The sequence below is a fragment of the Gambusia affinis genome, linkage group LG13, assembly GCF_019740435.1.
Source record: "Gambusia affinis linkage group LG13, SWU_Gaff_1.0, whole genome shotgun sequence".
Taxonomy (NCBI): Eukaryota; Metazoa; Chordata; class Actinopteri; order Cyprinodontiformes; family Poeciliidae; genus Gambusia; species Gambusia affinis.
Genome location: NC_057880.1, coordinates 7,544,054 through 7,562,077, shown reverse-complemented (window position 1 = coordinate 7,562,077; position 18,024 = coordinate 7,544,054). Strand labels below are relative to the sequence as shown.

Below are 18,024 nucleotides of genomic sequence, written 5' to 3'. Positions count from 1 at the left end.
CCATATCAAGAACAAACAGATGCATCCACGCTGACAAACATTCACAGAGAATTTGCACTTTTCCCGACCTTGCTGGCACAGAGGAAATGTGGTTTATTAGAGTGGAATCAAGCTGTCTGCTGAATTTTGTTACGCTTGGCACCGTCATCAATGTTTCCCAAACTATTTCCATTTCAATATTCCGTACTTCTCCAGACTCAAATATTTAGATTTTTGCTTTTTTTATAATCTCGACATTTGAGTCAAAAAGATCAATTTGTCAGGGCTTTGCTATTTCATGCAAAAGATGTTTTAAATTAAAAAATTTAATTTAAAAATTGTCTGTTGCAGTTTTAAATTTCGTCCAATCACTAGCATAAAACGTAAGATCCAAGTCACGGGAATTGAAGTTTACGGTTGCAATATGACGCAACCTGAACAAGTTGAGTGGATGTGAAAGTCAAAGTTACTGTCCGTCACCTGTTTATCAAACATTTCTTTTTAATTGATGAAGCGTTTCCGACTGCTTGAGCTCTTCTGCGGGCGAACCCCGATCAGAAGCGCTAAACTCCCGTTTGATCACGGTGCAAATCGCATTAAAAGCAGCCCACTTCCACATTCAATAAATCTGCTCTGGCATGATGCAGAGCATGCTGGAGTCTTATGGCTATAAGGTAAATGTGTACCCTCCAGAAGAGGACTCAAATCAAGTCTAATGGAATTACATCTGGCATAAGCATTATAGTTTCAGACAAGCTGAATGCCAGAGCTTCCCCTGAACAGACTTCAGATGAATTTAGAAACCTTTATATAAGGCTTTCATGGAAATAATTATCACGTTTCTTTCCAGTCTGACGTTTCTAGATTATAAAGTAAAATTTTAGGCCTCCTATCAGGAATTATAGGCTTCATAAACTCATCTGTAAATAGAAACTCAAATGTAATTCTATGTCATATTTTATAAAAAATAAACAAAACAAAAAATCCAGGCTTTAGTGATCAGGAAGTGAGTGTAAAACTGGAATTAGCAGATCTAAATTCATGAAAGCATGTGAAACACTCTTCATGCTCCCATGCAGCAAAACCCAAGTCACTGTTAATGATTTCAAATTAGCAATCATCAATGGAATAAAAATCAATTGGAGGATTTGGAAAAGTGACAGAACATTTTTTTATTTTTTTATTTAAACGCTTGAACAAATCTAACTAAAACCAAATGCCTCCTGTCACTTGAAGATAAATTCAAGGTTCATTAAGTTCATGAGTTGTTTATAATTTCAGGGACTCATTAAGAGTTCCCTGGGACAACAACTCCCTCATCTTGTCCTTTTCTCTTCCACTAGAAAAAGAGCCGAGGCTTAATATAATGTGCCAAAGCACACGGGCAAGTGTGCACAAACACACATGCCTTCTGTCAAAACACATCTCTCACCTGCTTCCTCCCCCTGACAACTTCGTGGCTAGAAAAGGTTCATTTTAGCCGGAATCTGACAGCTAACAGGGTCACGGCAGCCTGTGGATTAACACTCCGTGACAAAGGCGAGTCATCGAATTAAATGCCTTGCATACACAGAAGACAAGTGGGAGGGGAGGTGTGGATTGGAGGGGATAAGGTTTAGTCAGAGAAAAGAGGGATGAGGCAGATCAGAGCAGAAAATGAGAGATAAGTGATGAACGCACCTCGGCGTGTTTTCTTTCTTTCACTGCCCCCGCTCCCTCTTCCCCATCCTTTTGTCCGCCTGTGGGCCCGGCAGCAGAAGCTGTCACTGCGGAGGACCGCCTGTCAATCAAAGCCTCCTAATCCAATGGCATGTCGGCGGGGGGACATGTCACATATGTTAAGAAGAGAGAACGAGGGGACTCTCGGGCGGCCGTGGCTGTGCGGAGCAAGTGTGCGCAAGAATGTGTGCGTGTGATTAAAAACGACTGCGGGGCAGAGCGCGGCTGCCAGGGAGTGTGGTGTGGCAGAGGCAGCGGGTGACAGGAGCTGTGGTGACACATGAGGCCCGGGACCAACTCTGAGTAACCTACCAGTCACTGGAGAGACTGAGGGGGAGGCGAGGGGGCCGAGCGGGGCGCAGGAGAGGAGGAGGGTATGAAGCCACAGACAAGACTAACCGCAACTGACGTGGGTAGCATTCAGAACGAAAGTTACTACCGTAACTACGGTTCTATGAATCCCGGATGACCGCCAGAGGCGGTGCTTCAAGCACTGAATGATCATTCTTGCGCATGCGCAGGTCGAGTACTAATGACAACAAAGTCACCTGTGACCTGCCGGGGACCCACGTGACTCTATATAGTCACGTGGCACCCGGCAATCAATCCCTCAATCTTCTCGCGAAAAGCAGAGATTCCGAGGGACCGAGCACTCTGGCGGTCATCCGGGATTCATAGAACCGTAGTTACGGTAGTAACTTTCGTTCTATTTCATCCCTACTGACCGCCAGAGGCGGTGCTTCAAGCACTGGATGACTCATATCAACAAGGTCACGAGGAATCAGCAACATTCAAGGGAAACGACTACACCACCCACACTAATGTGATGTAGAGGCATGCTGCTCCAGGATGCCTTGAAGCGGATGGGGTGCAGCCACATTCACCCTGTAGAACCAAGTAAAGGTACTAGGTGATTTTCAGGAGGCCGCACGGCATATAACATCCAACGGCACCACAGTCATGGCAGTAAACGATGTCGACATGCCCCTTGTAGAGTGGCACTTCACTCCCGCCGGCAGAGGCCGGTCCTGCAAGGCATAAGCCTTGGAGATCAATCCACAACCCAGTGTGCAAGTCGCTGCTTAGAAAGTGCCTGAACTGTCCGTGAGCCAGCGTAGCAAACAAAAAGGCTATTCGTCTTTTGGAAGGATGCCGTGGCATTGACATATGCCTCAAGGGCACGAACAGGCCACAGTGGTTCAGAGGGGCTACCGGTGTCAAACCGGGCAAGATGGAGCGGCTGGGTACTGCGCGCCGCCAGTGACGCCTTAGGAATAAACCAACGTCAGACCACAGTGTAACGCCTGAGCCACCAGTCTTCCACCGGCAGTAGGGCTCAGCTGTCGAGAGAGCCTGTAATTCCTCCATACGTTTTGCAGAAACCATAGCCAAAAGGAACGCTGTCTGCAGTGAGAGCCACTTGAGGTCTGCTGATGCCAGGGGCTCAATTGGGAGGGACCGAAGAGCCTCAAGCACAAGAGAAAGGTCCCACGCCGGTGCCACAGGGCGGTTGGGTGGTCGCAAACGCCGAGCACCCCTTAAAAACAGCACAACGTCCTTGTCTCTGCCCACAGAACAACCATTCAGTCCGACATGCCAACAGGAAATGGCAGCCACACACACCTTCAAGGTAGACGGAGACTGTCCTTGATCCAGTAACGCCTGCAGGAAGGTCAGTATGTCAGAAACTGAACACTGCACCGGGTCCCGCCCTCTATTACGGCACCAGGTCGCAAAGACCGTCCACTTGGTAGCATAGACAGCTCGCATAGACGGCGCCCATGCATTAGCCATTGTATGCATTATGGACCCAGTGTATCTTGAGAAAGTGGACCCCGGCCTTGCAGGGGCCAAATCCAGAGCTGGAGCCGGTCCAGTTTGGGGTGCAAACTCTGATCCCCATCTGGGAAAGAAGATCACTCCTGGAGGGGAGACGCATCGGCGAGCCGGAGCGGAGCTCGCACAGTAGAGGAAACCAAGTCCTCGCTGGCCAGTAGGGGGCCACCAGCAGAACCCTGTGCCCCTCCTGACGCACCCTGAGGAGAGTCTGAAAAAGTAGGCTGAATGGTGGAAAGGCATAAAGGAGGGTCCGGGGCCAGTCGTGTGCCAGTGCATCGTGGCCCAGAGGGCTGCTGTTGTACAATGAGAACCAAAGGGGACAGTGAAACGCGTCCCTTGAGGCAAAGAGGTCCGCCCTGCCAAAGACCTTCCAGATGCACTCCACTACCTTTCGGTGAAGCTTCCACTCCCCTGGAAGCAGCTTCTGGATAGAAAATCTGCTGGCATGTTCTCCGGCCCTGGGATGTAGGCTACTCTGAGGCTGGTTATGTATGGAGCTGCCCAGGTCAGAAGCAGTTGAGTCAAGCACGACAGTTTCCATGACCTGGTTCCCCCCTGGTGGTTGATGTGGAAAACCACAGTGGTGTTGACTGACATCACCAGCACATGCTTCCCCTGCAAGCCTGGAAGAAAGCTCTGAAGAGCCAGAAGTACAGCCCGTAACTCTAAGACATTGATGTGTTCCCTGCTCGCTGGGGTGACAGGCAAGCAGTCATTGAGATGGAATCCATGGCAATGCCCAGGAGTCTCCTGTGAGGGAGTCATACTGCTTTTCTCCATGTTCACCTGCAAGCCCAAGCATCCCACATGATGGAGCACTAACAGAGTATCTCGAACCGCCTGGTCCCGTGTCGCGGCACAAATGAGCCAGTCGGCCATATATGGGAGGATCCTTAATCCCTGTGCCTGCAGAGGAGAGAGGGTCGCTGCAACACATCGGGTGAACACCCTGGGAGACAGTGAAAGTCCGAACGGGAGGACCCTGAACTGGAAATGCCTCCCCTGAAAAGCAAAACGAAGAAACCGCCAATGGGGCGGAGCGATTGGAACGTGAAAATAAGCATCCCTGAGATCTATGGAAGTGAACCAATCGCCCGGGGAAATCACCTGCAACACTTCCTTGTGGTCAGCATATGAAAAGGCATGGCCTTCAAGTACACATTCAAGTACACTCCGAGGTCCAAGACTGGACGCAGGCTCACGGTCTTCTTCAGAACAAGAAAATACATGGAATAAAAGCCCCCTGGATCCAGCAGGGGGTCCACAGGCACTATAGCACCCTTAGCCAGCAAGGTGAGGGTTTCTTGGTTCAGTGCCTGTGCCTTCACCGGGTCGCGGATCACAGTCATCCTGACCCGGCCGGGGGCGGAACTGAAGACGGTACCCCACAAGTCCGGGGTGTGGGCAGCCCAGAAGCTGAGCTGTCCCGGAGTAAAATAACCGACTGCCGGCAATTAAGGCATCATCCACGGGCCCCCCGGCCCTTTGAAGGCCTGGGAGGATGCCGGCCAGACTGAGCGGCTCGAAAGGGATGAAAGGATTTTGTCCCAGCTCGGTCTGGAGCTCTGTTTCTCTGAGCTGGAGCAGGTCCCTGGACCAATCTCTGACCTGGTACCAGACCCTGGGGCTTAGTGGAAGAAGGAGAAGGCCCTGAGGACCTCCGTGAAGGACCCGCAGCTGCCCAGGTGCTGACTGGCTGGCGATCACACCTGTGAAGCCCTGCCAGCTGTTGCCTTGTTCTAGAGGCCTGAGCTGTACGGTCCAAGGCGTCCAGTGCCGCAGAACCAAAAAGATCCCCCAGATCCACAGGCAGGGCCCGGAGGGTCCTCCTACAAGGCTCAGTAAGTGGTGACTGCGCCAACCAGACCTGGCGGCGGCGTGAACCTGTGTGGAGAGGCCCAAGTTCCTCGTCATAAGAGCAAAGGCCTGCAGAGATGCATCAACCAGGCCTTGCGTGGCATGGTCCAGTGGAACAGATTCCAAGGAGGAAGACAGGGATGCATAAGATGGGAGAGAGAGTTCTAACCGCCCATGCGGGCCCCAGAGTCATAGGCCTTGCAGAGAAGGTCGTCGGTAATACAGCACGGAGGACGCAGACAACGGGCATTGGGCTGCAAAGCCTCATCAGGTGGGATAATAAGAGAGGCAATGCCCGGTTCCACCACTGGCATCTGCCCCAAGCCAACCCTGGGTGCCTTCTGCATAGCTGCCAGGACCCTGCCATCCGTTGTCAGACGTGAAAGCGCCTTGGTGTCTGACCAGCAAGCATGTAGTTCCCACACATACTCCGCCGAGGGAGTTACCACAAATGCAGTCTCTGATCTACTGCGCTTAAAGAAGGCGCTGGAAGCCGTAGGCTGGGCCTGAGGAACACTAATCTGTAAACGAGCAAGAGCCGTTCGAATAGCAGATGTCACAGACTCCCCCGTATCCTCCTGGGAGGCAATGGAGTCCGACCCAGAGGCCCCGGAGCCCAGCTCCGGAAGATCCTCACAGAAATGGGTGCCAGAGGCCGCCACAGAAACAGCATCGTCATTGACTGACATTTCATCCTGCTCGGGAGGGAGAGCCGCACCGTGATCACCAGCAGTCTGAAAGGACTGGAGGAGGGCTTTCATTTGGGCCGTCTCAGTAGTGAGATGATCCGCTCTCGTGGACAGCCTCCCTGTATCGGTCTGTCTGGCTCGCTTTGCCGGTACCAAAGGTGCAGCCACAGTAGATCGCTTGCACATGCTTTCCCCATCGGCAGGGCGCAGCGCCCAGTCGGTAGGCTGCTCCAGAGCAGCCAACCTATCCAGTCTGACTGACCGGGGCATGACGCAATAGTTGGGGCAAGCGTTATCCGACAGTGCCTCCCGGAGATGTTCCACACCGAGGCAGGAGGGACACAAGTCATGCCCGTCGTCGGGCTGAAGTGGAACCAGACAGGTCGAGCAGCATAAATTATCCAGCAACATACTGCTGAAAGGCGTGATTAGCCCGCCAGCAACAAGAAGTCAACACGAGCAGAAAACGCTACTGGCGACTCCGTTGTAGGAAAACCCCCGTAGAGGTTCCAAACTCAGCGTGAGCAGAAACGCCACTAGCAAATCGATTATCAACCAAAGATGAACTCAGCACGAGCAGAGACGCCACTGGTGAGTCAGATAAATAACAGCAAAGTAAAATGGACTCAGCACGAGCAGAAAACGCTACTGGTGAGTGTAGATAAACAAACTGTAGAAGAACTCAACGCGAGCAGAAACGCTACTGGTGAGTGTAGATAAACAAACTGTAGAAGAACTCAACGCGAGCAGAAACGCTACTGGTGAGTTCAGGCAAACAAACTATAGAACTCAACGCGAGCAGAAACGCTACTGGTGAGTTTAGGTAAACAACTCAACGCGAGCAGAAACGCTACTGGTGAGTGTAGGCAAACAAACAAACTGTAGAACTCAACGCGAGCAGAAACGCTACTGGTGAGTTCAGGCAAACAAACTATAGAAGAACCCAACGCGAGCAGAAACGCTACTGGTGAGTTTAGGTAAACAACTCAACGCGAGCAGAAACGCTACTGGTGAGTGTAGGCAAACAAACTGTAGAACTCAACGCGAGCAGAAACGCTACTGGTGAGTGTAGGCAAACAAACTGTAGAACTCAACGCGAGCAGAAACGCTGCTGGTGAGTTTAGGTAAACAACTCAACGCGAGCAGAGACGCTACGGGTGAGTTTAGGCAAACAAACTGTAGAACTCAACGAGCAGTCAAAAGAGCCACAAAAATTAACGTGGCAATTCAAAGCGAACAGTAAACTATTGCCGAGAAAAGAAGAAAAACTTACCAGTCGCCGCGGCCACCGCAGATCAGGTAAGGTGAAAGCAGCTTGTGCAGCCCCTGGAGGGCGAGACTTACCCGCAGCTCCGACCAAAGCCGGTCACGGGGCTACCAGCAACAAGCAGCTAGGAAAATAGTGGTACACACAGAAGCAACCAGCTTCACACGACCACACACCTGTACTCAACACACCTGCGCGCGAGAAGAACAAAAGGGATTGATTGCCGGGTGCCACGTGACTATATAGAGTCACGTGGGTCCCCGGCAGGTCACAGGTGACTTTGTTGTCATTAGTACTCGACCTGCGCATGCGCAAGAATGATCATTCAGTGCTTGAAGCACCGCCTCTGGCGGTCAGTAGGGATGAAATAGAACCAGCACGCACCCATGACACAAACACAAACAGAGGGAGTGTGTTAGTCCATAAGTGTGTGTGCATCAGGTAAGCATGAAAACCACATAGTAATTGATTATATCCCAGCAGAATCAATGCACTTGTTTCATACTTGTCTTCTTGAAGTTGTTTGTCACTTAAAGTAAACCTGCCTGCTCTGGTCCTGATTAGGGCTGTCAGCGTTAATGCGCCAACACATGCGATTAATCTAAAAAGTTCAAGGCGTTAATATTATATACCGTGATAAGGATTAACCGCATTGCCTATTTTGATCTAAATGCCTCTCTTCTGCACGGAGGACTACTACACCAAAGCAGCAGCTCACATGGTCTTGTACTGCGGTCAACAATGCAGAGTCGTAAACGCAAGTTAAAAGAGTCAGGCTGGTTTGCTCAGAGGCAAATTTCGCTTTTAAAAAACATCCCAAAGTTTGGATGAAACTAAGGTAGTACGCATCGCAACAATGAATTATTTTTCACCACTGAAACAGGACCAGTTTATAGTTGGCATTTCGAAAACCAAATGACTGCTTTTAAACCTTCCTGAATATGAAAACCTAAACATCATAAAATCTTCAGAAAATTTGGTTTGAGACAATAAAAGATTTTCTTGAACATTTTTGACAACTTTCATATTTACATTTGAAGTTTACAAAGTTAAGCATTGTGATCAGTCGTGATTAATCACAGCTCGAGGGTGGGATTAATCAGATAAAAACTTTTAATCGACTGACAGCACCGGTCCTAATTCAATACGTACAGAGACAGCTAGTCCACCCCCTGGTAAAAGAAAAAAAAGTATTGCAATTCAGCTTTTAACTCAGTGCCATAATTTTACACAGAAAAATTATACAAAAAAAAATCTAATCTTTAATGTGAGTAGAATTGTGGGGGGAGGGTACATTCAGAAATATTTGTGTTGAATAAAAATGCTGGCGTACCAGTAGTAAAATTACAAGAGAGCTGTGCAATATCAGGCAAACAGTCATTTATTGCAGGAGTACCAGTCGCTATAGCTAGCGCTAACCTATCCTGTACATGTGAAAACGGGTCATTATTTTTTATCTTGTTACCTGATGAGGCTGGATGCGCTGAACGTTGCAGGTAAAGTCAAAGTAGAGTTGGAATTTGTCGAAGTCTTTTTTTTTGGGGTGTTCCACTCCTGGTGTTTTGTGTTCTTGGGCGACTTTCTCCTGCTCTTTTTCTTTTAGCGCCGTTTTAGATATACTGGACTGGATGGTCACGAAGCTCTTTTCACATCTGCCAGAAAGAAACAACAAAAGTCTGTTTGGGAATGTTCAAGAGATTCTTTACGGTGGCAGAGACTTAAAAAAAAAAAAACAATATTAACATCATTTATGTACACAGAAATAGAAAAATGTGCATAAAAGGAAAGATTTTTACAATGTTTTAATGTAGGTGAGTGTCTCAGGGTCTTTGGCTATTATATCAGCCAAAATATGCTCCACCCCAGTGGCCACTTCCTCCACACATGATAGACCTGTCACACACACACAAACACTGATCCACAGTGACTTTACAAAGTACATCTTTTGATCTCAATATTAATACAAGAATCAGATTTTACACCCTGAACGTCTATTTTCAGGGTGTACTAACTATAAATAATACGCTACAATGTGCCAGAGTAAATACCCTGAGTCACAAGTGTCTCCATTTCACAAGAATCTCCCTTAAGAGAGTTAGACGATAGTGAAATTAATGATCAGTTTAAGGTTTGCGTGTTTTTTGTATGCGACTACAGTCAAATGCTTCCTACCTTCAGTACCAGGCTTTACCCAAGCGCTGAGGTCCAGAGTGTGTGGTACATTCAGCAGTGCGGTGGCAGCATCTTCCAGGCCCAATGCTTTGGCCCTGCGAGCTTTAGTGAGCTTGCTGCCTTTTTTGTAGGGAGTATACTGCAGGTAAAAGCACAAAACACAGATCCTGTTTAATCTTTATTTATAGATTCTGACTTTGTGAAGTCACACCTTTTTCTAATCATTCTTTAACTCTGTCATAGCTGCATAATTAAGCTCTTTGAGAATTTTCATTTTTAAACAACTCATAATAGTGTTAAACACTATATTTGTCTGTGGTGTTGTTGACAGCCCACTGAGTGTTTACATGCTTATTTGCATGTGAAGTAGGTAAATTATATCTGTTAACACGGGATGGATTAAAATGCCAGGTGTGATTCATCTGGCTTTGCTTAGTCCGATTTTATGTGAACCATTATTTAGTACTAGCACTAGCTGTGAAGAGAACCTTATATTCTCCAAAGAAAACAGACTGAAACTCTGCACATAAATGACTTTTTAGACCAAATGAATGTACTCTCACTGCTCTAAATGGATATGTCTGGTATAAATTGTTTAAAAACATTTAAATAAAAGCCAAAGAAGTCAAATGCAACTCAATGTAACAGTATTGTGGAACTAAAATTACTGTTTAAACATGAAGAGAGATAACTTGTGAAACCCATATTTGTTATTTTTTTATTATTATTATTTTATTTTTGGTGTTATCTTATTGATTACATAGAAAACTGTATTATTTTCAAATCAGCATCACACCACATATCAAATAATAAACTATAATAGTTATAACAATGTTCTTTAGTTTTAGGTGATGTTTTTAAACAGACGGTTTAGTTGATTACTAAAAAAAAAATCATGTTTGTCTTCCATTCTTTTTGCTACAATTTTTTTTTAAATCTTTATATTTTTCTGCCAGGAGTTGTAAAAACTTATTTACTCTCATCCAGGCAAGTAGTCACTCAGGTGTGAAGACTTTAATCTAAAATGAGATCTTCCATTTTAGATAGGTTATCACTGAATAAAAATCTGACCACATGATCCAGATCATCAGCTGATCGGCAGCTCCTGAGGCTTTCCTCCAACTCAGGGGTCAGAACACCATCCTTCTTCAGGGTCTGAACCACAGACTGGGTCTTCTTAGCAAGAGAACTAAACATATGAAGAAATCAAACAAGGAATTTCCGTGTTAACCAAGGAAAACAAAAAGGATGGCTTAACATCAACACAGACATGCAGAAGTTTTGGGCCTCAAAGATGAACCACCACCGCCATCTAGTGGCCAGTAGCTGACGCATCATCTCAAAAACACCACAATGTAGCTTTTCACACCTAAATGTGTGATTTTATGCAGCCAGCTGATATTTATCAGATTTCTAGTAAGTCCTGGGGGTTTAACGGATGATATTTATTTTGTGTACAATGCCTACCATAACTCTTCATAGACCATCTGGACGTCTCGAACCGCATCTGCGTCCATGTGATTGATCATCTCTTTCCGGTAGCGCACCATGAAGGGAACAGTGTTTTCCTCGCGTAGCAGCTTGATGATGTTTCCACATACCCACCGCTCCACACATGTCAGTGTAGAGATAAGCTGAGGAAAACAACAGAAATAGTAGAAAAATCCTACATGCAATGGCAAAATGCAGATACATTTTCATGCATGCATTTTCATGTAGTTGTTTAGTCTCTGCAAATTATTGCATGGGTTGTAAGAATTACTTTTCTGTCAGGTCACAATGTACTGCAAAAAGTGGAAGAACATAGTATAGAGACGTTTTAAAAAGTTTAAGATTACATTTTTCTTTTGGTGATAAACCGTTAGTTAACCTGCAACTTCATTTGACTTTGAACTTTTCTAAAAAAGTTAAAAGACAAATTATTCAAGAATTCAAGTCATGTCCTCTCCACCTCATTCAGGTTCCAGTTCATGTTGAGTTCATTCCTCAGAGAGTGTGCTCCGGACTCTGGGAAGGTGGGTCTCTGTCTCTGGCTCGTCTCGCTGGTCTTCTGTTTTTTTAGACTTGGCTCATCAAAAGTGAAATCTTCCTCTGGCGCTTCCTCCTTCTTTACTGGGAGCCCAGACTGTGATGTCCCTTCGTCTGTCCAATGGGCGTCTGACACAATAAATGAGATCCTCTAAAAAAAAAAAAAAAAAAAACAGAAATAAAAATATTACCAGAAACTGAAAAAAGAAGACAGAAAATAATCAAGTTAGATTTGATCTAACTTGGATCAAATCTGTATTTCTATCATAACCAAAGTTGTGTTTTGTTATTGCTATTGTCTTTGGACAACAATAATTGTTGTATATGCTTATATCATTCATGCTTATTCTTGCTGAGGTAGCTGTTTAAATTACCTCTTCCTTCATTCTGACACTATTGCCTCTCTTTTGAGTCTTCTGTTTTTCAGGGCAACCAGTCTGTGTTTTCCTTTCATTTTCTCCTAAATCATCACCATTAGACTTCTTTCTCTTTTTTCCACCAGAAACAGACATGGCAGTATCTTCTTGTTCTGCTGCTGGTTTGCGGGGTGCCCTTGGTTTAGGGACCTTAGGTTGTTTTGGTTTTGCGGTTCTCTTGGGCGCCGCTTTCATCCCTCCATCTGTAGGTGCTCTGGCAGCTTTGCTGGTAGCTTTTGTCGACTCCGATGGCTTCCACTCGTCCATCTCTTCATCACTACTCACCATCGGAGTAAAAGACCTAATCATAAGGGCAAGAATAAAAGTTCAACATCAGTAACAGAAAAAAAGGATGGAAATTTGTAAAATTATGCAAAACTCTTTAACATGTTCCCATTACAAACATAAACTTAAAAGTGTTTTGGCAGTATTTTTAGTGCTAGACCAACGTAAAGAAAAATGATACATTGGTGTCAATTTTTTACTATCAAAACCTTTTTGCAAACCTGGTACCATGACCAGATTTATGATATGTACAGCTAATAGCTCCTTTACTAGCCAATCGGTTAAGGTTGATAGAAAGTCAAGATTTCTCTTTTTTATGGTTTGGTAATTTTGGAAAACAACTGGCCACACTGTATTTTCTTTAGTGATAACAGAGTAAAGGGGGCAGAGAACATAAGCAGTTTTCAGTTTTCTATTTGTGAAACATTTTGAAAGCCATATAAGTAATTTTATTTCTGTATGCCTATTACAATAAATATAAAGAACAGACCAAAAGTTTGGACACACCTTCTAATTGAATTCAACTGGAAGGTGTGTCCAAACTTTTGGTCTGTACTGTAAACTGAAACTTTAAATGTTTATTTGGACAAATATGTTTACAAGGAACTGTTAAGCCTTGCCTAAAGATTAATCTCAGAGAGAACAATCTTAAATGCAGGTAAATTATCACAATATGAGGTAATTTCAAATCTTCTAGTCACTTTGAACAAGTCCACGAAGCTGCTTTGTATAAACTAACCACGGAAAGAATGGACTTATTGATATAAATAAGTAAACATAACTCACTGGTCGGAATCTGTATTTTCATTTTCGTTGTAAATTACAGCTTTGGCAGCTGTTGCTCTGGGTCTTCGCATCATCTGTGGAAAAAGGCAAAAGGTTAGGCTACGTTATATGAAACCTGCAACCATTAAAACGTTACAAGAACTCATTTTTTCTTAGCAAATGTTACTGTCGGTGCCTTCGTTTTAGCTATTGTTAACTTGTTGTCGTTTTCTTGTATGTTATTAGAAAAGAAGAACGAGGACAGATAATATTTCCTAACTAAACCTTCAAAGTTAAATTTTTTTAGACAAATATGCGCTCGGAGCAGTCGGCTAGCTCAAACAAATAAAGTTGAGCTTGTAAAGCTTTTCAAATTTGGCGCTACACGTTTATGCTAACGGTGTTAGGCGCGTTTGTAAACGGCATTTTTGTGTCTTTCACTGTTTCTGCGTGTTGTGTAAAGCATGAGTTAATAAATATACCTTTGTAACGCTGGATATGCTTAGTCTATTTTTAGCTGTCTCACAAAATTTTTTAAAGCTGAACAGCAGCTTCCTGCAACAGTAGGGTTTCAACCAATCACAACACGCGAAGGCTTCCGTCTTTGAGTTAGTTACCGCCCCCTGTCGTCTGGTAGTGCGTGAACCACTGAGAACTGCGTTCAACCGTCCATACATTAACAAATTAAGGAAAAAATACAGATAAACTGTTCATTTGTTTACCTTTATTTCAGAGGCATACCTCCTAATCTAAAACAAAATTGTAAATAAATTGTGGTATGTTTCTGGGAGCAAAAAATACAATGGTTAGCCAGTTATGATTTTATTTATTTATTTATTTATTTATTTATTTATTTATTTATTTATTTATTTATTTATTTATTTATTTTAGTCTTTTGCTTTATTATACAAACATTTTATGCCAACATATACAGTAGCTAAAAAGTCCACTGTTAAAATATGAAGTCTGTGATGTAAGCTCTTAAAAAAACACTATAAAAAAACCCGATACGATCTGGTAGCAAATAAATAGACATATTATCATAAAGCTTAAACAAGGTGAATGTCATTAGCACTACAGAAGCGATAAGCCTCATAAATGGCAATCAATTAACTGTAGAAACTCTGACTGACTCAGTAATGTATGTGTTGAAATCATGGAACTGGAGTAGTGTTTTCCAGACAAGTCTTGTTGAATCCATATTATCATAACAATACCAAAAGGGACATTTTTTATTCTTTTAATCCTGTTAGTTTCAGCTCTTCAGAAGGGAATAGCTGCAGTTATCTTTCTGGTTGGAGCAGAGTTTGACTCAGACATGTTCTTATCAAAGGAGGAAAAGATAAGGTCAACCTAACTTAGAGGGGGGAAAAGATCAATAATCTTTAAAGAGCAATAATTTGACCTGCGTTTAAAGAAAATGCTGTTCGAAATGGGACTTGGGCTAATATGTCTGTGAAAGTACTTTTACTTTTGTAGTTTGCAATGAACATGGCAAGGAGATGTCTATGTTGCATTATTAAAAAAAACTAAGAAGTTACACCTTTTGAAAAAAAAATTCAACATAAACTTTGGTCAAGAATGATTCAAGACTTGTGTGAGAATGCTCAAAAGGGTTAAGCCTCTAAAGTTGTGAGATTCTAACAAAAAAAATTTGGAAAGTGTAACTACTAACATTATGAGACCTGGAGAATTTCCCATTATTTAAGACCAAATTCGATGACTATTTTCTGTCTCAATATTTGTAGCTTTTTATCCAATTCGGTTCTTTTTCTAACGTGAATCCATTGACAATTTTTTTGTACAAACTTCTCTGAAGCGACAACAGTGAAGGGAAGTCAAAATCAGGAAGAAAAACTAGAAATACAAAAGAAATTCAAACCACAAGCATCAACAAAAACAAGGATATGAAAGAAGTTGGGAGAATTTCAGGTTAATAACTCCAGAGCCAGAGATCTCAGACTATCTCAGACATCTGTTGTTTTACTTATATTTGCTGTTGAAACATTTGTGGTAATTTAGTTTAAATTATTGCAATTCTCAAATGTGTATTCTCATTTAACAAATGTCCAACCACCCAACATCACACCAAACATGACACATGTATCAAAGAATTAATTAATTTATCTTTAAAAGTGACAGAGTATAGACACAGCTTGCCAATGTGATGTCAATCAATTTAAAAAGAAACTTGGATTTGTATCGATCAGCTATAAAACTCTTTGAACCTGCTTGGGAAATCCAACAACGAGAAACTAAAGGAAAAATAGATGAACAACGTTTTTTTTGTTTTTGTTTTTTTTACTGTTCTGAATAAATCATTAAAATTTTATAATTCCCTGTTACTTCTTGTTCCTCCCTCTTTAAATCAAACATTAACAATAATAGCGTTGTTAAGCCTCCCGTTATTTGTAAAAAACAAAATCCCTTATTCAGATGAGACCTTTTTTTCATTTTTCTATTCTATTCTATTCTATTCTATTCTATTGCATCATTCTTGTGCAACTTTCTAATCTCTGAACTGCAGATTCAACATTTATTGAATATATGACTGGCTGTAGATTGAGAAATTTAGAAACTATGCCAGTTATCCATAGTAAATGTGATACTTGATATGTTTATTCCAGAAAAAACTGAAAGCTGTCTTAAGTATGAAGCTGATGTCACAAAATGAAAGTTTTAATCACAAGAATACAACTGCAATCAAAATAAAATAAAACATTTTTTAAAAAATCATTTCAAATCCTTAATCTAGGATTACATAAACAATTTTATTCACAAAAGTATATATATTTTTTATAAACAACCTGTTGTTTGCTGACAGATGTTGTTATTGTTAGAAAATATGTAAAGTGGCTTGAATATTTGTATTCGAGGGGATTTCAACAAGTCTATTCAAGCCGAAGTCTCTCTGCTTTTCTTGGTAACAGATGATGAGTCAGAGTGAGCAGCCAACCACAAAATCAAGACGAGAAAAAAACCATCCAGCCGTAACAGGACAAGGCTGGGTTTTCCTTCCAATCACTTTCAGTTCCGTCTGACTCAGGTCCGTGAAAAGGGTAAAATCTCGGAGACTTCGGTCATTACTGCGAAACGACCTCCATCCTGTTCTAACAGAAGGTGAACTACCTCGTTCGTCTTCTCTTCACTTCCTGACAGAGCAGCATCAGTGTCCTGACGAGACGTTTGTGTTTCCAGGTGTTGCGTTTGAGTGAAAAATGTCTGACCCAGAGATCCCGACCCAACCTCTTCTTGGAGAAACAGCCGTCAATGTGGGCCCACCGGCTCAGGGGTGAGGAGGGAGTGTTTTATGTTTTTCATCATCAGAATTCATGAATTTATGTTTTTGATTTTAGTAATGATCAGCGGTCTGTATTTTTATATAACATTACAGTTGGTGTGAGGTTTTTATTTTATGCTCTGTTATTTAAAATCCTCCTTCTTTTGGGATAAAAAAGATCGGCTTTGTTCTACATCACTGTAAAATATTGCCTCAAATTATTGAAGCAAGCCAGCTAATTTTTTATTCCAAATAATGTGAGGAACAACTTACTTCTGTAAATCACTGCTTTGCTATTTATTGATTTTAAATATTGAATCCCTTGGGCATTTTAAAATGGTGGCCACAAGCAGAGTCAATGGATAACCTACTAAATTTATTTTGATCTAGCATTTAAAAATAACTTTTGAAAGTAGGATGTAATATTAGAACTGAACTAGATAAAAATAAACCTCTACATTTACTGATAACAGATTAACTCACATTTGAAATTACACGTTTTATGGTCTATTATGAAGGTTGTTACTCTGCCCAAGTCTGTAAAAGACATAGAAAAATTTGTATGAACAAATATTACTTTAGGGTGCTTTTGAAATTCAAGAAAGTGTAATGTTTTAGTTTCTGTGGTTCTGGATGGCAGTATCATTCTAAAATGTATTAGGAAGAATATTTCTATAAAGTCATCGGAATGTCCAGCAGAAAAAAAAAAAGAAAAAAAATCCCCAAACTTTCTTTTACCTATCTAGTTAGCAACAACTGATGTCATCTCTGGGTGTCATATGTGGTGAATACCCTGTGCCAAGTTCCTCTTTTAGAGAACATCTTATGAAAAAAAAAAAAAAAGCTGGTTTTTATTTACTGACTGTGACTCCAGAATTACACATATCTTTTACCTTCTTTTAATTAATAACAGAACCAAAAAAAAGCCTCTTCTCTCCTTGTGTCTCTCTTCAGCCCGCGGTCCACCCGGGCCTACAAGGTGGCAGGACTCACCTTGCTGGCCTGCGTGCTGATTGTGGGTCAGGCAGCGATCGGCTACTTTCTGGTCACCCAGAGGGGCGACATCAAGAAACTGGAGGAGCAGAACAACAGAATGAACATGCAGGCGACCAATGGAGGATCTGGTGAGGAAGCAACGTTCAGTTCACATAAGGAACATTGTATTGTAATCTAGACTCCTTTTTTTTTTTTTTTTTAGTAGTGAGAGAGTAAAGAGTTCCCTATTCAAAGCAAAACATAGGCAGGGGTTTTTTTTCTGTTTAAACTGTTCAAGTATTTTAATGTTCTTTGTTGGAAAACCTAGTTTTTTTCCCCCCATCAGCAGCAGCACAGCAACAGTTTCTGCAATAAGAGCCTGTGGCGCCATAAAGAGCAAATAATGTCAATTACAGCCAGCAATTTTTGGGTTCCAAAAAGTTTAACTTTGCTGTGGTAAATTTGGTTTGAGTTGTGTTAATTTAAGTCCTATTTTACATACAGCACCAATGTATAGATAATAAAGCATTATCAAGACACTCTGCGTAAAGAAATCCTCAAGGGTTTCATCCAGAACAGCCAATAGTAACAAAAGTAACCTACTTCTTCTATAATCTATTTAAGTTTTGTGTTACAAGCGAACAATGTTTGATCACAAACCATAAAATAAAAAAAAAGTATAATTACACATTTTAGGAGTGGCAGGCCTTGATAAAATCCAGGAAAATCAGTTTTAATGTTTGTTTTTGATAA

At 42.4% G+C, this 18,024-nt stretch overlaps 1 protein-coding gene across 1 annotated transcript in view; it reads right to left on the bottom strand.

Moving 5' to 3' along the window:
• Positions 1 to 13,600, bottom strand: part of srbd1 (S1 RNA binding domain 1) — a 56,773-nt gene extending 43,173 nt beyond the window's left edge. The window contains exons 1-9 of the mRNA XM_044135572.1: positions 13,499 to 13,600; positions 13,038 to 13,111; positions 11,925 to 12,267; positions 11,474 to 11,701; positions 10,990 to 11,156; positions 10,594 to 10,711; positions 9,523 to 9,661; positions 9,147 to 9,243; positions 8,816 to 9,002 (exon numbers count right to left, since the gene is read on the bottom strand). Of these exons, the coding sequence (XP_043991507.1) occupies positions 8,816 to 9,002; positions 9,147 to 9,243; positions 9,523 to 9,661; positions 10,594 to 10,711; positions 10,990 to 11,156; positions 11,474 to 11,701; positions 11,925 to 12,267; positions 13,038 to 13,111 (1,353 nt within the window). The 5' untranslated portion in view covers positions 13,499 to 13,600. The remainder of the gene's footprint in view (positions 1 to 8,815; positions 9,003 to 9,146; positions 9,244 to 9,522; positions 9,662 to 10,593; positions 10,712 to 10,989; positions 11,157 to 11,473; positions 11,702 to 11,924; positions 12,268 to 13,037; positions 13,112 to 13,498) is intronic.
• Positions 13,601 to 18,024: the final 4,424 nt, after the last annotated feature.